Here is a 21,170-nt window from a genome sequence, read left to right as displayed (position 1 = left end):
AACCGAGGCTTAGATCGGAAAACCAATCTGACTGGAAAGTAGAAGAAATGCACTGGTCTGTTTCTGACCTATAGAAATATTACTGTGTGACAATTGAACATTTCTTTTTCTAAGAATCCTGAGTGCTTGTAGTTGGGTGTGTTACTAAAGTGTCTCACTTACCAGGTGGGGCTTATCTGCTATTCCCATCCTCTGGGCCTCATGGGAAGCCCGAAGTCTGAGCTTCCCATTACCTACACAAAGCCATCTTTCTTTTACAGGGGCTGAGGCCTGGGCACCAAAAGGAAACCCAACAAAAGTCTAATGGTCCAAGCAGTGCTGCCGCAGAGCTTGGATGTAGGCCCGGACCGGGCTGGCAGGGGATATTCTGTCACCGCTGCGCACAGCAGACACCACCTGCTCCTGTGACCAATCTTGGAGGTTCCAGTTCTGGCGCGTTCCACTCAAGGGCAGGTGGCTGGGCCTCTCAGTCTTCTGCAGAAGGAAACAGCCAAGCCCCGAGGCCACGGAATCTGGCGGGGAGCTGGAGGCGCGGGCTAAGCCCCGCCTGCCGGGCCGCCTCTTCCGCTCGCGCTGGGGTGGGGCAGACGCGGCCGCCAGGATCCGTTCGGACGCGGCCACGTTGTCCTACGCGTCCAGCGCACCTGGCCCTGAGAACCTGGACACCGGCTCCCGCTTCCTGCCCCCCCCTCGCCCCCCAGCTTATAAAGCTTTGTGGGACGGTAGTATTCCTACGCTCACTCTGCGGAGCACAACCGCTCAAGGAAAGGCCTGGCCATCCCGAGACTCCAGCGCGCGGGCACGTCTGGAATCTGGGCTCGAGAGGCGCCGCCCTCGGTCTGTCCAGCTAGCCTCTCCGCGCCGCCTAGGAGCAAAGAACCAGAGAGAGCACAGGAGAGTGGGGCTCCGCGCAGAGCTCGGCGCCCGGGCCCATGCCCGTGCGCCCCCGCGGGCCCCCGCTATGGCCTCCGGGAGCGTGGCCGAGTGCCTACAGCAAGAGACCACTTGCCCGGTGTGTCTGCAATACTTCGTCGAGCCCATGATGCTCGATTGTGGCCACAACATCTGTTGCGCGTGCCTAGCCCGCTGCTGGGGCGCAGCGGAGACTAACGTGTCGTGTCCGCAGTGCCGAGAGACCTTCCCGCAGAGGCACATGCGGCCCAACCGGCATCTAGCCAACGTGACCCAGTTGGTGAAGCAGCTGCGCACCGAGCGACCGTCAGGGCCCGGCGGCGAGATGGGCGTGTGTGAAAAGCATCGCGAGCCCCTGAAGCTGTACTGTGAGGAGGACCAGATGCCCATTTGCGTAGTGTGCGACCGCTCCCGGGAGCATCGCGGCCACAGCGTGCTACCGCTCGAGGAGGCGGTGGAGGGCTTCAAGGTGAGGGTCCGGCGCGAAGAGTGGGGAGGGGTAGGAGCGCGAATCGGACAAAGGGAGGGGAGAGTCAAAGGGGCTTCCCTTTTTTCCGCCCAGAAAATGGCTGAGCCGGACGTGTGGTTCACAACCGTCATTTCCTCTCCGTCCGCTATAGAGCCTCTGCACTCAAGATTTGGGAAGAAAACCTGTAGCTGGCGAGGAAAACAGAAGTCTCCCCACCCCCACACTCCCTTCCCTGTAAGCTTGTCTCACCCACACATTGTGCATAAAGATGGCCTGTGAAGGCCTTCTCTTGACAGTATAAAAGATGTGCGTAAAAACACGTACACATCGACAAGCTTATGAGACACTCGTATTCCCACCGGCTCCACGATAATATCAGACAAAACACATTTGGACGTTGACTGTGTACATGAAGCAGTGCCCATTTCGTGGTTTACGAGTATTTCTCCAGCACTTCACTTTAACCCTTCTGTTCTAGAAGCTCATGGAAAAGAACAGAGTTTTTTACTGCTTGAGTAAATCATTTAGCCACTCAGACTCAGGAGATAACATTTATTGTGAAGATTAAGTGAAATGTGACTTAAAAAGCCCTTTGTGAACTGTTGAACACACATTGGACAGCTAAACTAACATGGAAATAAAGTATAACATGAAATAGTTCTAGGTGACATTTAATGAATACATGATGTTTTGTGTTTTTTGTACTTTGAGGACTGCAGGGATATATACACAATTATGTCCCTGTTTAAATGTGAGTGCATCCATGTATAATTAATCTTGTAACATTTGTGGAACTTCCAGTTATATAATTTCACTCACTCATGGTAATTCCTTGTATGTTGGGAAGGTGTTGTTTACCTATGTCACCCATTAAGAAAATAAGAGAAGTCATTTTCTCTGTGCCTGTGTGGAAAAGCTATAATTGAACTTTAAGCTCCTTCCCAGTCTAGTTACCTTTCCACAAAGCCATGCAGCATCCTTCCAGGGACTGGTGGGTAACTCTGTTTAAGAAACACAAATTGTCAAAAGATAGTTTTGGTGGCCACCTGAGCTTTAGGATTTTCTCTGGTGCCTGGCAGTATAGTCTGAGGACAGGCTTTAAGCAGGGACTTGGCATCAAGACTGTGGGTTCCATTTGTGATAAGAAAAGTAGCCAGGCTTATACTAAGGTCTGCCAACTCTTTTGCTTTCTTTAGGAACAAATCCAAAACCAACTGGACCATCTAAAAAGAGTAAAAGACTTAAAGAAGAGACGCCGGGCACAGGGGGAGCAGGCACGAGCTGAACTCTTGGTAAGGGTTGTTGGAATTCTTAGATATTACTTCTGCCAAGAGATGTTACTCTTTCTTGACAATGCCTCAGTTCTGAATTTTTCACTCTGCTTTCTTGCTCCAGTCTCTGAAGGTCTTGAAAAGTAGCTAATGTGCTAATTCTGAGAGAAGAAAGAGACTTTTATAACATACACTTGTATATCCACTGCCCAACTGTTTAAATTTCTTTTTTTAAACATTTTTTCGTTGTCTATAGATCTTTTTTTTTCTTCTTGTTTTGTTTCTTGGGATTTTTAAAAAACCTTTATATTATTTATTTATATGTGGTGCTGAGACTCGAACCCAGTGCCTCACACATGTTAGGCAAGTGCTCTACCACTGAGGTACAACCTCAGCCATTTAAATTTACTTTTGAACAATAAATGAAATAAGTCTGTACCCTTTAAAGATATCTACATCTAAAAAGCAAACTTCTAGACTAGTAGTGTCTAAGCTAATCTTATGTGAAATTTTTTTAGTCCTGATCTGGATATGGTAAAGAACTTCTGGCTAGGGAACTCATTCCTTTGGTGTCCTTAGATCCCACTACGTGCATTTCCCACAATCCACTGAGACTTCAGCTCCCCTTGGATGAAATATCTCAGTGAAACTGAGTAGACTGAAATGATTATAATGTCTTCTTTGGGAAGATTGTCAAAAGTGAGAGACAATCTTTCTCTGAGAATCAGGGTGCCTGAACATATTTAGTGGCTCTGACACTAACCAATTTTTTTAGATGGATAGAGTGCAACCACCTCTTTTGGCCTTAGTTTCCTCATCAATGAAATGGGTCAGTTGTACCAAACTTGTGATTTTCCAGCAAGGCTAGTACTGTCCTTTCCCTACAATGGTGTGTGTGGGTATTTCTTTGTGACCGAGGATTAGAGTAATTGGAAAGGGTAAGGCAGGGATGGTAAATGTCTTAACAACGCAAGAAACAGTCCCATGCTAGGCAGAATTATTCCTTCTAATGACACCTCCTTTGAGAAATACTGAATTATATGATCTTTAAGGTTTCTTTCAGCTTTGATTTACTGTTTTTAAGATTTATTGTATGGTTTATGTCTTTGAAAGACTTATCCAGCTGAAAAGAGTTATAAGCTTATGAAAAGGATTTATAAACCCAGGTATGTACATATTACTAAGTTGCATAGTGAGTATATGCTTAAGAAAAGTGATTAGAGGAATGGTTGTTGGAGGAATGTTCTTGGGGAACAGGTGAATTTAGATCAGGTATTTGTAGACTTTACATAAAGAACCAAATAGTAAATATTTTTAGTTACTTGGACTATGTCACAATTATCACCTCTGCCATTTTATCTCAAAAGCAGCCATATCAGATACATAAGTGATTGGCTGTGGCTGGATTCTAATAAAACATTACTTGATTCCTTTAAAGCCATTTGCTAACCCCTGACTTAGAACAAAATGATAATAGTGTCCTGACAGTGGGACATGGGAGTAGAGAAGGAAGGATAGATAAGCTGTGACAAAGAAGTTAGCCACAGGAGGGAACCAGGGAAAACCTCAGTACTTCCCCAAGCCCCGTGAGACAGGGAAGTTTGTGAACACCCCTGAAAACCAAATATAGAAGACATGGATTATGAAGGGTCCAAGGAAATTGTGTTTGTTTCAAACTGTACCACACAGGACACATATCTGATTGTGTCATTTCTCTGTGTGACAATCTTTTATGGCTCTCAATTGCAACAAATTCCTTACTCCTTAGCCTGGTATGTTCTCATCTCCTCTTAACTTTTCTGCTTTCATTCCTCAGAACTTATGTATTCCAGACAGACAGAACCATTGGCCTTGTCTCCCTACTTCTTTGCCTGTGCTACTTCTTCTGCCTAGAAAACTTTCCTCTTACTCATTTGGTGAATTCCTGTGTGAACACTGATTCTGTGAAGACTGTGTTACCTCCTTCCACGGCAGCCTGTTACTCTGTTTTTACCCATCCATGACTCTGTGTAGCACATGAGAGCAGGAACTGTGTTTTATTTTATTTTTTTTTGTTTTATTTTTTTTTTTTAAGAGAGTGAGAGAGGAGAGAGAGAGAATTTTAATATTTAGTTTTTAGTTTTTGGCGGACACAACATCTTTGTTTGTATGTGGTGCTGAGGATCGAACCCGGACCACACGCATGCCAGGCGAGCGCGCTACCGCTTGAGCCACATCCCCAGCCCAGGAACTGTGTTTTAATAATCACTAGGATAACTCAGTTCCTTGCCATTATGGTAAAGACCATAAATAATGAGTAAGTGAACACAGTGAAATAATGAATAAGTTTTAGTATCTTTGGATAAACTGACTTGGGGTGAGTCACCAGGGGAGAATTGTGAAAAGAGCTCTAGAAATGAGCCTTTTCTCTTCACTGCCCTTGTCTATCATCTGCACAGAGCCTAACCCAGATGGAAAGGGAGAAGATTGTTTGGGAGTTTGAGCAGCTGTATCACTCCTTGAAGGAGCATGAGTATCGCCTTCTGGCCCGCCTTGAGGAACTAGACTTGGCCATCTATAACAGTATCAATGGTGCCATCACCCAGTTCTCTTGCAACATCTCCCACCTCAGCAGCCTGATTGCCCAGCTAGAAGAGAAGCAGCAGCAGCCCACCAGGGAGCTCCTGCAGGTAAGGCATGAAGAATCCTGCTACGACACCTCCAATAAAAATAGCCTCTTTTTTCCTTTGCCAAGTAGTATCCAGGACCTCCTGTTTCCTGGTTAACTGTGCAGGAGTTGCACAGGTGCCAAACTCTGTACTGAGTATGTTGGAAAAGAAACATACACCAGAAGCTGTGGTTGACACTACTTGGATTATCAGTTACATTGTCTCAGAAAAGGCAAAGGGAAGACCTGGTGCCCTGGCCTGCCCTCATAAATGTTCTGATCATGGGCAAAGTTCTTCATATCTTTGGGTCTTAGTGACTTCAATAAGAGGGGCTTGGATCACATGCCATTTGGAGAGCGCCTCATTCCATTATCCTATAATTTTAACGTATACATGTATATTACCATAGCTACAAAATAGTAAGCCCTTGAGCAGGAGTTGGGTAGTCCTGTGATTTTACTGTGTTAATGTAGTGAGAGAGCTGCAGTAGATCTAGCCAGGTAAGACTGCAGGCAATGAGCTATTGCCCATGCGTTCACTCATTCAGTGCATACTAATTGTCTGCTGTGGATCAGGCATTGCTCTAAGCACTGGGATTAAGTGGTGAGTAAGCTTCCCTGAGTTATATTCCCGTGTGGAAGCTAGATAATAAGTGAATAATTATTACAGTTGTTGACAAAGGCCATAAAAAGGGATGATGAGATAGACCAAGTATCAGCAAATACTTAAGATAATTGGAAAAAGAATATACTTTGCAATAGGTAAAATTATATGAAATCCAGATTCAGTGACCATACATTTTTAATTGGCACACAGCCATGCTTATTCAGGTATGTATCCTCTATCATTGCTTTTTCATTATAACAGCAGTGTTGAGTAGTGGTGACAGACTGAATGGCTCACAGAGACTGAAAGACTTACAAAGCCTAAAATATTTACTATGGGCCTTTAAGAAAAAATTTATTGACTCTCACTTTAAAATAATAAGAAAAAAAGAAAAGCTTAATTCTTAACATACATTGCTATTTAATTGTCAGGCAGAGCTTGCAAAGAGGACAGTTGACCAGAGAGGCACAATGTAATCAGGAAGAAAGACTGTTTTGGGAAGGAGGGAGTGGACAACAGGGTCCAATGCATTTGATGTCAAATAATATCAGAGCTGATATCCATTTGGTTTAAAATATGACTGCCATTGATGACCTTATGTAGAAATGCCACAGTGGAATAATTTTGGGCCAGAGTTAAATGGTGAATGGAGACTATGAGAGAGTAGGTGACTATTTAAAAAATGACAATGAAAGAGAAACTTAGAGATGAAGTAGATTTGTGGGGCTTTATCTGGAGGAGATGCTTAAAGAAACCAGTTAAACTTATTTGCAAAGTCTGTGTGGGGAGGAAGTCTGTTGTAAGGATCCACATGTGAGGGAAGATGCCGAAGCTATGATGGGTTTCAGGATAGCGTGCTGTCCCTGAGAAAGCAGGGGGAATGGGAATTAAAGCATATGTTCAGAAGTTAGTTTCAGAAGGTCCTCTCTTGCATGGGAAGAAATTATTATTTCAAAATATGGGAAAGCCAGTTGGTTCATGAGACATAGGATAATTTATAATAGAATGATTTAAATGATATGATTTAAACCAGTCATTTATAGTAGAACCATTCTGCCCTGTTGTGATTTTCTTTTGTGCTTTTGTGTCAGATCTGGTGCAAACACTGAGAAAGAAGTTAGGCCTAAGATAATTGGAGTTTTTTGTTTGTTTTTTTCTTTTAAGAAATGTTTGTAAAATATACAGAATATAAATTTCACTGTTTGTGTAACTCTGTGGCACAAAATAGCATTCAGTAAATTTACAATGTTGTGCAATTGTCAATAACTATCTAGATCCAGAACATTTCCATCACTCCAAAAAGAAACCACATATAATTAAGCAGTCATTCCTTTTCCCTTCTGCCTCCAACCCCTTGCTCCATGCATTTATCTATTCTGGATATTTTATATAAGTAAAATCACAAAATAGCTTTAGCTTCTTTCACTTGGCATAATTTTTTCAAGTTTATATCTATATTGTAGTACATATTCAATATTTTGTTTCTTTCTATAGCTGAATGATATTCCATTGCATGAATATATACTATATTTTGTTTACTCATCATTTAATGAACATTTGGATTGTATCCACATTGTAGACTAGTGAATATTGTGAATAATGGTTCTGGGAACAGTAAATGTATATAAAGTAATTCATAAATTGTGTCATCCTTGTGCAGGGACCATGCTAATCTTTGCTATGTTATTTCAGTTTTTCTAATCTGCTGTTGAAGCAGACACCATACTCAAAATTTTAAAACTTTTTTTTTTTTTAAGCAGAAGGTTTTTATGAGAATATTTTTGAATATACAGATAATGAAACCAAAGCTGGATGATAAGGAAAGTGGAAAAAGAAAGAGGGATCATCATGGACCTAATGATTGATGATGACAATCAAGTGTGTTTATGATGGAATTCTGTAGAAAACAAGCTGAAGTTATAAGAATAGGAAAAGAAGTTAACATACAGAAATCAGCAGCCTCCATATGCGTATATAACAACCACTAGAAAATATATTATGTATTGGAAGAGGACACCATTTCCCATAGCAAGAAGAGAAAGAAAATAGTTAAAGTACTTGGAAATACACTGAGAAAATCTATATAAAAACCTATGTGGAAGGGAACACCTCTCAAAAACACAAAATAGAAGTGAAGAAATAAAAAGATATTCTTCATAAGACATCTCAGCATCAAGTTGTCAGTTCTAAAGTTTTTTATAAGTTTAATGCAATTTCAATAAAAACACCAACAAGCTTTTTCTCTGAATTTAGAAAGATTCTGGGATACACTGAGCAGACCAGCGGGTACTAGCCCTATTAGATATTAAAGTATAATACAAAGGTCTGTAAAATTAAAGTAGTTGGTATTAGCATAAGAGAAAAAAAGTCACAGGCAGTGTAACCAGTCAGAAGTCAGTGTCAGATTCAAAGAAAATGTCTGCAACGAATAGTACCAAAGCTCCAATATATAAAGAACTTACTAAAATTGAGGTGGGGGTGGGAATCAAAATTTTCTAGGAAAATGGACAGAAGTTGGCCCATGAACATATGGGAAAAAATACTCAACTGCATTTGTAATAAGAAAATGCACATTGGGGCTGGGGCTATAGCTCAATTGGTAGAGTACTTGTCTTGCAAGCACAAGGCCCTGGGTTCAATCCCCAGCACACACACACACAAAAAAAAAAGAAAGAAAAGAAAATGCACATTAAAATGCTAAGATACCCCTTACCAGTTAGTATAGAGATTTTTTTTGGAGACAGGGTCTCCCTAAATTGCTTAGAGCCTTGGTAAGTTGCTGAGACTGGCCTTGGCCTTGAACTTGCAATCTTCCTACCTCAGCCTCCCAAGCTGCTGGAATTACAAGATGTGCGCCACCACACCTGGCAACAATATAGTTTTAGCATAATATGTCATTGGCAAATATGTGGGAGAGACATATTATTGGTGGAAATGCAAAATCATGAAACCATTTCAGAGGAAAATTTGTCAGTATTTAACAAACCACACACACACACACACACACACACACAAGCAGTTGAACTTTATGTAAAAATCTGTGCTAGAAATTTACCTTGAAGATATACCTAAGTTTGAAAATACACGGCAAGAATACTTGCTGCAGCAATGTGTGTAAATGCAAAATATTGGATATAGTCTGTCTTCTAAACTTAGAGGATTTTTTAGTCAATTATGAATATATACACAGCAAAATGCTATGCAACTGTAAAAAAGCATAAGAATGATACTTATGAACTAAAAAGTCAGGACACATTGGTAAGTAAAAAAAAAAATGTAAAACATAGAATATGTTGCTTTTTGTGTAAGAAAGGAAGAGGGATTGGAAAGTACATGTGTATGCTATTTTTGCAGAGGAATCTGAAAGGATAACTAGACACTAATAGAGATGGAGAGATGAGATGGGAGGGGACAGAGAAGGGAGTAAAAAGGACTTTCTTGCCAAGTCTCAGAGACTTTTTGAGCACCAAAATAAATAAGAACAGTAATATATTATAGCACATTGAATAAAATAATCTGTGAGTCCACACTAATAATAAATAGGAAGGGCAATTTTTTTCTAATAGAATGTCAACTAAACATAGAAGGAATTTTGAAGTTAAAAAATGACCTTTTGGGGGCTGGGGATGTGGCTCAAGCGGTAGCACGCTCGCCTCGCATGCTTGCGGCCCGGGTTCGATCCTCAGCACCACATACCAACAAAGATGTTGTGTCCGCCGAGAACTAAAAAAAAAAATAAATATTAAAAATTCTCTCTCTCTAAAAAAAAAAAAAAATGACCTTTTGGCATCCATCATAGTAAAAATTAATAAGACTTGTCAGTGAATGCTAACTCTAAGGGGAAAAGTTTGATGACAATGAAAAGTATTTTATAGATACTTATTAATTGCAAGAGGAAAAAACAGTAACTGTACAATGATCAAAATCAGTTTTGCCACTGGGCATGCTGGTGCTTGCCTGTAGTCCCAGTGACTTAGGAGGCTGAAACAGGAGAATCACAATTTCAAGGCCAGCCTCAGCAACTTAGTGAGACACTATCTCAAAATAAAAAGTGTCCCTGGGTTCAATTGCTAGTACTGGGAGAAAAAATAAAATCAGTATTGCCAGTGAGAGACAAGCAAATATCTACTCTCGAAGGATATAACATACCCTAGTTAAAGATGGTATAACTGGAATTAATCATGAGGGAAATGTCTTAAACTGAAATGGAGGGACATTCTATAAAATAACTAGTTTACATCAAATAATGGCAATGTGAAAGGTAAGTCAATTGTGAGAATCTTTTCCAGTTAAATACACATCAGTTGTAATTAAGTGCAATGAATGATCCTGGATTACATGGAATGTGGGTAGGGGTGTTGGAACTATAAAGAACATTATTGCAATAATTGATTAAATTAGCTTATGACTGTGGATAAAATAAATGTGTCAACGTTCAATTTCCTGAATTTTATAACAGTGCTATAGTTATTTAAAAAAGTAGTTGTTCTTAGGAACTACACATGAAAGAATAAAGGGATAGAATGTAAACAGATACCTCAAGTGGTTCTGAAGATGTATATGTCACAAATATATTATATGTGAAAAGAGAAAGGTTAAATAACTATGTGAATAGTTAAAGGTTGGCAAACCTGGTAAAAGACTGTAGAAGAGTTCTTTGCACTGCCAACTATTCTGTGTATTTGAAACTAATTCACAATAAAAAGAAAGCAAGGCAGATGGGTATAAGTTATTGACATCCAAGAGTAGAATGACAGAGTTAATAAATCTCAGTTTCTTCTGCCTGATATTTAGATCCTTGAAACTGAGTTATGTTCCAATGATTCTTTTCTCTGGCTTTTCCCAGGAAGACCAGCCCATAGTTGGGTTTTTAATGAACATTCGTGAAAGAAAACTCAAATTATAAATAGCTTCTCATAGTATCCTTTTCCTTTCTCTTATAGGACATCGGGGACACATTAAGCAGGTATAGTTTTCTCTCCCCCCTAGTGTTAAACCAAGCACAAGAAGACTGTCTCACTCACATTTGTAAATCCTGAAAGGAGCCCAGAGCCCGAGATGGACATCTTCCTGAATTGCTACCTATCTCTGAAGAGTCACCGGTGTGCTAAGAACTAGATTAACCACAACTGTTCTCTGTAAAACTTGGGAATTATTGGCAAATTGTGGAGGTGGGGTAAGATAGGGGTTCACATTTGAGAGTGTTGGTGTTTGTGGGTGTGAGGACACTTCCATGGAGAGGTTGGGAACTTACAGGATTTGGACATTACAAGGACACATTATGGCTGTTACTTAATATGAATTTTAGAATTTATTTATCATTCTCTTTCTCTCTTGCTATAATGGGGGAAATTGGGCCTAAAGAAAGTATAATGAGCCTAGAGGTATAAAATTACTGATGAACCACTTTAATTCTGACTTTTCTCATTATTTCTCTATAATACTACCAAATGGAAGATGAGGAGGCCTGGGGATGTAGCTCAGTGGTATAATACCTGGTTGGCATGCACAAATCCCCAGCACCAAGAGGAATATGAGGAAGAGCTTCCTGGGGACATGACCAAAAAGGAAGGGAGAACTTGAAGAGGGCAAGAAACCAGGGCAGAGGTTTATTTGTAGGATTGATGGTAAGAGCAAATCTAATAGGCCTCAGGAAGATAACATTTACAAAACTTTGAAGTTGATTTAAAAATCCTAAATTTTTGGTGAAAATCTTCCAGTGGAAACTATATGGAAAGCTACTATTGAGGAGATTGAGAAGGGTTCCATATAAGGGGTAGGTTGGCTAGGAAGACTATGGTTATAGAAACATGTTGATAGGAATAAGGTTGTTGAGGGCCCTCAGGATGGTGATAAGTTGGAACTTATACCAGTCCCAGATAGATGTTCCAAGAAAATATTGCCTCTATCTGGTACGTTTTGATAATAACCAGTTCTGACCCATCATAAGGGCCTAGATCGCACAGACCTAGTAGTATGTGATATTAAGGACTGGGATTAGCTGTATGAAATAGGATATCCAAAATTCCATTGGCTTAAGGCTTCAACATAATTTTTAAAATATGTTGCCGTATAAGAAATGTGCAGGTAGGTAGCCTGAGGGCTGGTAGAGTGGCTCCAGTGATCCTCATAAATTCTGATTTCTTCCCATTTGCTGTTATATCATCTCTGAAGTATGGTCTTCATATCGACCAAGTAGCTGCCAGAATGCCAGCCAAGAGAAAGAAAATTACATTTCTTTTTAAGCAAATTTATTTTCAAAATATGAGATACTTCTTATCTCTCATTGGCCACCTCAGTTACAAAGTCATATCCATCTATGAGGGAGACTGGCCACCCATGAGCCATTAAATTTAGAAAAAAGGAGAAGAGGCACTGGGTGGGCAACTAACAGTCTTTGCCATAGACTTCCTTTTAGATGTGAGAAAATTGGGTGTTGTCCTCCATATAATGTCTGTCTGTCTAAAGATGTTACTCCTCCTGAATTTGGGAACCTGCAGATTATGGATGGTTGCCCACTGTAAATATCAAGGACTTCATCATGGAATCTACACCTTTGATAATCAGTTTTGTAATGCATTTAGTTCAGTAAACCTTTTTGAAGACTTGCTAATTGTGAGCTAGGTTCTTAGAAAATGAAAATGGGTAAGATTATCTCCCTTGTTTTGGTTTAGAGGATTATAGTTGTAAGAGAAGACATAAAAAGCTACAGTAGCTGTTTCTAAAGACTGTCTGCCTATGTTGAAAAGTTTGATTCAGGATCTGTTCTGGCCCATGATAGGCTATATAATTGGGGAGGGATTCACATGTGTTTTTTAAATTTAGGGCTGAAAGAATCAGGATCCCTGAACCTTGGATCACACCTCCAGATCTGCAAGAGAAAATCCACATTTTTGCCCAAAAATGTCTATTCTTAACGGAGAGTCTGAAGCAATTCACAGGTAATGTGAGGAGAAGGGTCATGAGAGGAATTAATTTATACTATTATAATCTGTGTATTGCCTAAAAGGTTATATTTTTCTCAGAAAACCAAATAGTGGAGGCTGGGTATATAGCTCAGTTGGTAGAGAGCTTGTCTCACATGAACAAGACCCTGGGTTCATCTCTACCACCACAAAAAAAGAAAGAAAGAAAACCAAATAATGGGATGCAAACTGAATATCTTCTCCTTTTCTCTCCTCAGAAAAAATGCAGTCAGATATGGAGAAAATCCAAGGTAAATTCACCTATTACATACTGGACTTTTGATGATGGAATTTCACAAGAGGAAGAGCATCTGAACTTATAATGTGGGAAAATAAGATGGTTGATCTCTAATATTTTACATCTTCCTTTTAGTCTTAAATTTTTCATTTAATAGCCTCTTGTTCTCATTTGAAGTCAGTTAACTATATCTAATCAGTTCTCAGTCTATATGGAAGAGAAAAATAGGCAACTTAAAATGTAATCCAGAATTAAATTGATTATTTTAAAAAAATTTTTAATTAGGAAAAAGAATGAACATACACTATCCATTTCATATGAGCCAGTATTTATAATTGTAATTGACTGATTTCTTATAGCTGTAGACACAGAGACCCACTAGGCCAGGAGGAATGAGCAGCACTGACTGAGATAACACCAAGGAAGTGATTTTTGAGCCAGCATTCAGGAATCAGACTACTAAGGTTGTGGGCCCACCTATGTCACTTAATGTTTACAATGTTGCTGAGCATGGTAGTACTTGTCTATAATCTCAGGGACTTGGGAGACTAAAGCTAGAGGATCTCAAGTTCTAGGCTAGTCTCTGCAACTATGTGAGACCCTGTCTCAAATAAAAAAGACTGGGGATGTACTTCAATAATAGAGCACCTGAGTTCAACCCCTAGTATTCTAAATCTAAAATTTTCTGCTCATGAACCATTTTCACTTAGGAGTTGGCCAAATGCTGAATATTAAAATTTTTAGGCAGTCTGGTAGAGTCGGAAATTCTTACAAGTAGGTAGTCTCTTATTTATTAAAAAGTACTAACCCCCATAATCTTTGATAATCTCATATCATGTATGCTGAATCCTTATTGCATCTTAGTTATATATTTATTTGGGGCCTCTAGCAATATAGATTTAGGACATGTCTTTCACAAGCAAGACAGCTAGGGAGAAACTCCATAATACAGTGGATGGTTTAGACATAGCTTTTCTTGATGTGGTTCTTATTAATGTCTCTGGTTCTTTTTCTACTTAAAAGGCTCAATAAGAACATATGTGAAAATGACTAGTCAACTTTAAAATGCCATATAAGGGAATGGTCTTGTTTGCCCCACAGTAGTAGTCACTTGAGCCACTTAGCCCCTAGAGCACAGACGGCTTATGAGAGTAAGGAGTTGTGTATGACTTGGGATTTGAACTGTGTTTTGCTCTACAGAGCTAGCCAGCTCACTTCAGGGTGGAATTCTTGCTTGGTTCAATTTGATTTCATATTCTACCAGTCTTAGGCATGTTGTTTTCCTTCTACCAAAGATTCTCAATCCCCCTTCTCTTAACGTCTTTAGCTAGATGATGAAGTCGTGCATTGTATGAGGAAATCTACATGGCTGACAACAGGATTTCTGAGATTTTTAGTGGAGTGCACTAACCAAAGATCTTTTGAGTTATGTATTCCTTGGAAATACTCAAATAGCTTTCATAACAACTTCTCTGTTTGTTTTTTCAGAATTGCGAGAGGCTCAGTTATATTCAGGTAGGTGATACATACAGGAGAAAGGAATAAAAATTCTGTGAACCTAACTACTATTGTGAATGATTTGTTGGAGAATTAACGTAATTTGGATTCTTTAGGTTAAACATGTAAACATGGCATATAACAACAATCCACTATATTTCTGTGTGATTACAGTTATCTTTGCAACCTGAGGTGCTTCAGAGCTAAAACCATTGGTGGTGGTGGTGGGGTGGGGTGGGGTCAATTTCAGGTGATAAGAAGGATCATAGAGTGTCAACTGCAGTTCCCCAAACTAGAACACTTCTGTGCATCTACTATAGTGCACTGCTCTGCCTCCCCAGCCTCAGGGGCAATATGCTGTTTGCAATAAGCAGGAGTGATTGAGCTCAACTGTTAACTCTAGTGCTAGAGACAGTCTAGGAATCTTGGTCATTCCATCACTACTTATTTTTTTTATTTATTTTTTTTTTAATATTTATTTTTTAGTTGGACACAGTATCTTTATTTATTTATTTTTATGTGGTGCTAAGGATCGAACCTGGGGCCTCACATGTGCTAGGCGAGCGCTCTACCACTGAGCCACAACCCCAGCCCTCCATCACTACTTATGGGAAAAGATTGAAACTTCCCTTCCCCTTGACAGTCACCTTTATCCTATAGTTCAGAGAAGCTGAATGGAATCTTCTTCATGAAGAAAAGGGTTCTACATATAAAAAGATCTTCTTTGGTGCTGCACTGATTGTGAGCCATATTTGGTTCTTTAAATAAGTATTAACTGAATCCTTTGCTTTTATACCATACAGTTTAACATTGTGTACTTTAAAGGAAACAAAAGAGTATAAGACACTAACTGCCCTGTCCTTGTAGTTTACATTGTCTGGTTGAAGATATGAGGTATACTCATGACATAAGAAAGAGGTAGGCCGAAGACTGGGTATATAGCTCAGTGGTAGAGCAGGTAGCTGGGTGAGGCCTTGGGTTAAATACTTAGCACCAAAAAGGGAAGGATGGGTGGATATTGTATATTGTGAACAGATTGAAGAACCAAGGGTTCTGGTCACTCTACTGGTGTCCTGTCATGAACCTTTGTTGGAGTCACTTAGTCTGACTGTGTTTTGATTTCTGAGAGGTAATGTTTGGGAATCCTTCTCATAAACAAGATGTGAAGAGCAAATGAGAGACTACATCAGTGCTTTTGAAGCAAGAAGGTACCATATGGTGCAAGAGGCAGTAGTGCTAAATAACAGAAGAGATGACATGAATTATACAGTTTTAAATTTAAAAGCAAGAAGAGTACTGGTGTGGGCTGGTTAAGAAAAACTGGGGAGCTAGGAACAATAGCACATGCTTGTAATCCCAGCCTCTCAGATGAGGCTAAGGCAGGAGGATCAAAAATTCCAGGCCAGGCTGGACAACTTAAGAACCTGTCTTAAAAAAATTAAAAATGCTGGGAATGTAGCTCAGTGATCGAGACCCTGGTTCAATTCCCAGTACCATAAATAAATAAGTAAATAAGAAAAAATGAGGAAGATAAGGGCCTTAGAAGAAAATAGAATGAATGATTCAGATGTACAGGGTTAAGCCCTAATGGAATGAATAAGAGTGAATGGGAAGGTAGGCAAATTGGTCCAGATTCCTCAGTTCCTTACCAACAGTTCCAAATTCTTTGAAAACCAAAGTTTTGTTACCCCCCTCCCCTACATTGTTTTGCAGCCAATTAATTAAGGTACCAAAACCTGAATTTATGTGAGACTCTTTAGAGCTTTTATCCTATATCATGTGAATATTTGTATGTTTCATAGCAGATATGTTAATATTTGATTATAGGGTGCGTGCAAGACCTTAACTGTTGTAATCTGAATTCTTTGGAACTTTTGACCCCTATAGCTTTCAAATTAAGTGATTGTGAAAATATAAAAAAACCTCAAATTTGGTAAATAATGGATGTTGTGGCTTAGGATGTAAAAGAAAGGGAAGGGGGCAGAGTGCAGTGGCACATGCCTGTAATCCCAGCGGTTTAGGAGGCTGAGGCAGGAGGATTGCTAGTTCAAAGCCAACCTCAGTATAAAAGCAAGGTGCTAAGCAACTCAGTGAGACTCTGTCTCTAAATAAAATACAAAGTAGGGCTGGGGATGTGGCTCAGTAGTTGAGTACCCCCGAGTTCATTTCCCAGTACCAAAAAAAAAAAAAGTGGGAATGGGGGTAAAATTTTAGTATTTCACTATATCATCATTATAGAAGGCAACCACCTAATCCAACAGTAGTTTTTGAAATGTGAATTTTAAGATGTATTTCATAAGATGAATGTATCCTCTTAGAACGGAGCTCTTATTCTATACCCAGGGAGATAGAAGAAAGGCTAGATGTTCTTGAGTGGGCTCTCCTGGACTTCTGGCTGACTCTCCCCTTTGTGTTTCTGCAGTGGACGTGACTCTGGATCCAGATACAGCTTACCCCAGCCTGATCCTTTCTGATAATCTGCGGCAAGTGCGATATAGTTACCTCCAACAGGATTTGCCTGACAACCCTGAGCGGTTCAATCTTTTTCCCTGTGTCTTGGGCTCTCCATGTTTCATCGCTGGGAGACATTATTGGGAGGTAGAGGTGGGAGATAAAGCCAAGTGGACCATAGGTGTCTGTGAAGACTCTGTATGCAGAAAAGGTGGAGTAACCTCAGCCCCCCAGAATGGATTCTGGGCAGTGTCATTATGGTATGGGAAAGAATACTGGGCACTTACGTCCCCAATGACTGCCCTTCCCCTGCGGACCCCTCTCCAGCGGGTAGGGATTTTCTTGGACTATGATGCTGGTGAGGTCTCCTTCTACAATGTGACAGAGAGGTGTCACACCTTTACTTTCTCTCATGCTACCTTCTGTGGGCCTGTCCGGCCCTACTTCAGTCTGAGTTACTCGGGAGGGAAGAGCGCAGCTCCTCTGATCATCTGCCCCATGAGTGGGATCGATGGGTTTTCTGGCCATGTTGGGAGTCATGGTCATTCCATGGAGACATCCCCTTGAAGTGGTGAACTTAGACTAAAAGGGCTGTTGGCTATAATTGTACCCCAGGCATAAGGCATCTTGTTGCCTTGCCGATTCCTGTCTGTCACAGCTGGGTACCATTTTCCATGCCCTTGCAGAGGCAGACAGAATGTCCATGTTCTCTACTATCCTTTTTCTTCCCTTGCAAATTGTGAGATGTAACAAGAAGTATCAATATTTCCCCAAAATAAAAACCAGATGTCCTCCTTCAGTGTTTCACATTTTTTGGTTTTACATAGAAACCAGATAAACAGCAAATAATAATCTTTGGATTTGGAGAGCCACTCAAGTTACTTACACCATCTTGGCTTAGCCTGGCTTCCTCTGGCTCAGCCCACATAATAATCATGGGAATTTACTGCCATTTCTTGACTAGGGTTCCTTTCTGAGAACCTAGAATGGAACTGCAAGGCCCTGTTAGCATGGCTTCCTTTATTCCAATTTTTTCTTGGAAAAGTACGTCTACCCTTGATTTTCAGTCTGCCAGTTTTTTACTAACAAGGGTCTATATGTGTTTGGGTTAGTTACAGTATTTTACAATAATGGTGAAAAATGGTCCCACCTCTACTGTGAGAGGATATTATAATCAGTGTTTCTGCCTCTAAATCTTTTCTGGGGCTTTATTTGTTCCCTTCATACTAATGACAAGTGTCTCCTAGTGCTGGGTGCACATCATTTTAGGTCACCATCTACTATTTCTAGATCTCTCCCAGGCACATCTATGGACTGGTGGTCAGTTAAACACTATCTCTGGAAGAATTCTAGTATTCCAGAAATTTGTTGCCTTTTTACCTCCTTCTTCTATCTCCTCTGGGGGATGGGGAAATTCACCTTCATAATGTGTGTATCATCAAGGGGCAACTCCATCCCAAATGGCCACTGGATCTTGAGACATTCTGGAATCAGAAGGCTAAGGCGGGTTACTTTGAGCAAGCCCCATGGTGGTTCTTGGTCTTACTTCTCTTTGGGAATATGCTCCTCTGTTTAAAAAATAAAGTAAATATGGATGTTTACATTGCTGTTGTGTTGTGGGTCTTGGTCAGATTGGGTTCACACATGGAGCAAGTAGGGTATCAACTTCCACTATGGTTTCAGAATCCTGTTCTGGCCAATGTTTTTCTTACATCTGGGTAATAAAACTAGTTTCTTAGTGCCCTGACACTGACTCTAATAGTGCTGAGAAACTAATGTTAGGGCCAGGCACTGTGGTGCATGGCCATAATCCCAGCAGCTTGGGAAGCTGAGAAGTTCAAAGCCAGCCTCAGCAATTTAGTAAAGCCCTGAACAACTCACTGAGACCCTGTCTCAAAATAAAATATAATAAAAGGGCTGGGGATGTGGTTTAGTGGTTGAGCCCCTCTATGTTCAATCCCCTGTACCAAAAAAAAAAAAGTAATGTTGGATATTCCTGGCTTGGAATATGTCAGAAGGCCCAAATTTTGCTTCCTAACAGAACCACCATCCCAATCCCTTGGGGTACCTAGTCACCATGTACTGAGGAGGAAATATGAGGCAGAGAGGCTCTATTTCCAGGAATTTGATCTTTTCTACTTCTGAACATGGCTTCTGAAGACAAGATTCTGTTAGCTACATATCCTTTCATTGATGTTTGATTGCTATCATGAATTGTGTCATTTATTTATTCATCAGGCTTTATGAGAAATAATTCAGAGATTACAGAAAAGGGATTCCATGAGGCTAGATCAGCTTTTACCATTTCATTCTGAGATATAAATGCATAGAATAACAGATACATGCATATAAATTATGACTCACAGAGCAATGCTTGGAACATAGTGTGAAGAGTAACAGACTTAACACAACAACCTCATGAAGTGTGTATTATTGCCCTTATTTTACAGATAAAGAAACCGAAACAGGGTAAATGACTTACCCTAGGTGTATAGCTAGGAAGCATCAGAGCCAGGATTCAAACTGAGATGGAACACATGACCACATACCTCAGATTCTTACAAATAGTATATATACATAGATTATGCTTTTTACATGGGAAAGGCAGAGCAGAGACTGGACACCTTGACGTGCCAGTTCATCAACCTGAGATGCCTGCCTATGACTATTTACTGTAGACTTCAGGTTCTGTAACTGGAAAATGGAGTCAAGACTTTCATTCAAAAAATCACATTCCACTTTCACTTAGTCCCTTGGAGCAGGAAGGAAGAATAAAGATAACTTGTACGCTTTCAAGGAAATATGCCCTTGAAATGGACTCCTGGATTTTACTGTCCCAGTGATGAGGCTATGGACATATCTATAAGGGTAAATCTTAACACTGGGTGAAAAAAGTCTTCAAAGACTATATACTTATGATACCCTTCTTAAATGAACAAAAAAATCATGGTTATTTTTATGAAGTGTGGGGAAGGAAGGAAAAGAAGAGGATATTGGTTGATAATGTGGTATTAGCTTCTAATTTGGGTGTGTGTGATTTAATTTTTGTTTTTAAATGCTAGTTTGGGGATAAATAAACTTGTAAATGATTCTAATTTTACTCATCTGCAGAAAAATAAGAAACCTTTGAATTAATTGAGTGAGGATATGGGCCACTAAAGACAAACATGGGACTCAGTAGGATTCTTCTGGCTCCTCTTTATTTCTTTCTTTGGAACATCTAAATTTTTTAATTGGGGTTACAACAACAACTTTTTACTAATGGAGGAGAATTTTGTATGTGTGTGTTTATATGCATGTGCACACACACTTGGGTCTTGAGCTGCTCTTATTTTTCCTGGTACAGCCCAGAATGCAGAGAGGAGCACCTTTCCCACGAGCGGATGAGGCCTAGAAGAGATGTTCAGAAACTAAGGAACCTGAGTATGCTTCCTATTCTCTACCATGTACATTTAAGAAAAGATGAGAGATTATGTCAAAATTGCCTACCACTTAAAGGCACACTATGAAATTAAGAGCAAATTTCTGTCAGATGGTAAATGAAATTCATTTGTTACTGTTATCTATTAACATTTATTATGGTCATTGATTGTCTCTAACAAAGGGTATGTGAAGGAGAAAATCACATCTCCCAGAAAAATAAAACAAAGCTCAAAAGGTTCAACAAATGGAAGACAATGATCCTTTGATTCAAATACACAATTAACCAGTGTTGGGTATCCTAGTTGAACCTGACTATGGGGGAGAATACAAGATAACATGGCTTCTGTCCTCGGAAAAATAAAAGTCAATAAGGAAAAATAATAAAAAGAAGTAAACAAAAGATTATCTCAGGACTCTGTGTACCACAGTAATCTTAAGAGGAAGCTGAAATGCTAGGTCTACGTTTCTTAGTACCTTAGTCCCACCCCAAATTCCAAATCCTGCACTATGTTAGGGATTGAACTCGGGTCCTTGAATCTTCAAAGCAAGCAGTCTACCACTACGGGTTCCTTAGTACTCTTTTTTCTTGAGGCTGAGGGCCTGATGCCCACTAGCTTGGTCCAGCAATAAATATTAACTATGCAATTAATTTACTGAATTAATATCCTGAACCTTGTTTATCCCAGAAAT

General features: G+C 40.0%; 1 protein-coding gene across 1 annotated transcript; it reads left to right on the top strand.

The window, feature by feature from the left end:
• The first annotated feature begins 567 nt into the window (after positions 1-567).
• Positions 568-17,813, top strand: TRIM27 (tripartite motif containing 27). The gene is made up of 8 exons (XM_081296104.1): positions 568-1,381; positions 2,578-2,673; positions 5,091-5,321; positions 10,850-10,872; positions 12,732-12,847; positions 13,090-13,122; positions 14,598-14,624; positions 17,029-17,813. The coding sequence occupies exons 1-8, from the start codon at positions 962-964 to the stop codon at positions 17,622-17,624; spliced, it is 1,542 nt and encodes a 513-aa protein (XP_081152230.1). The 5' UTR covers positions 568-961; the 3' UTR covers positions 17,625-17,813.
• The last annotated feature ends 3,357 nt before the right edge of the window (positions 17,814-21,170 follow it).

Source organism: Spermophilus citellus (genome assembly GCF_964194105.1).
Source record: "Spermophilus citellus genome assembly, chromosome: 5".
In the NCBI taxonomy this organism is placed as follows: domain Eukaryota; kingdom Metazoa; phylum Chordata; class Mammalia; order Rodentia; family Sciuridae; genus Spermophilus; species Spermophilus citellus.
The sequence above is the reverse complement of the archived record's forward strand: the minus strand, read 5'-3'. Positions and strand labels throughout refer to the sequence as shown.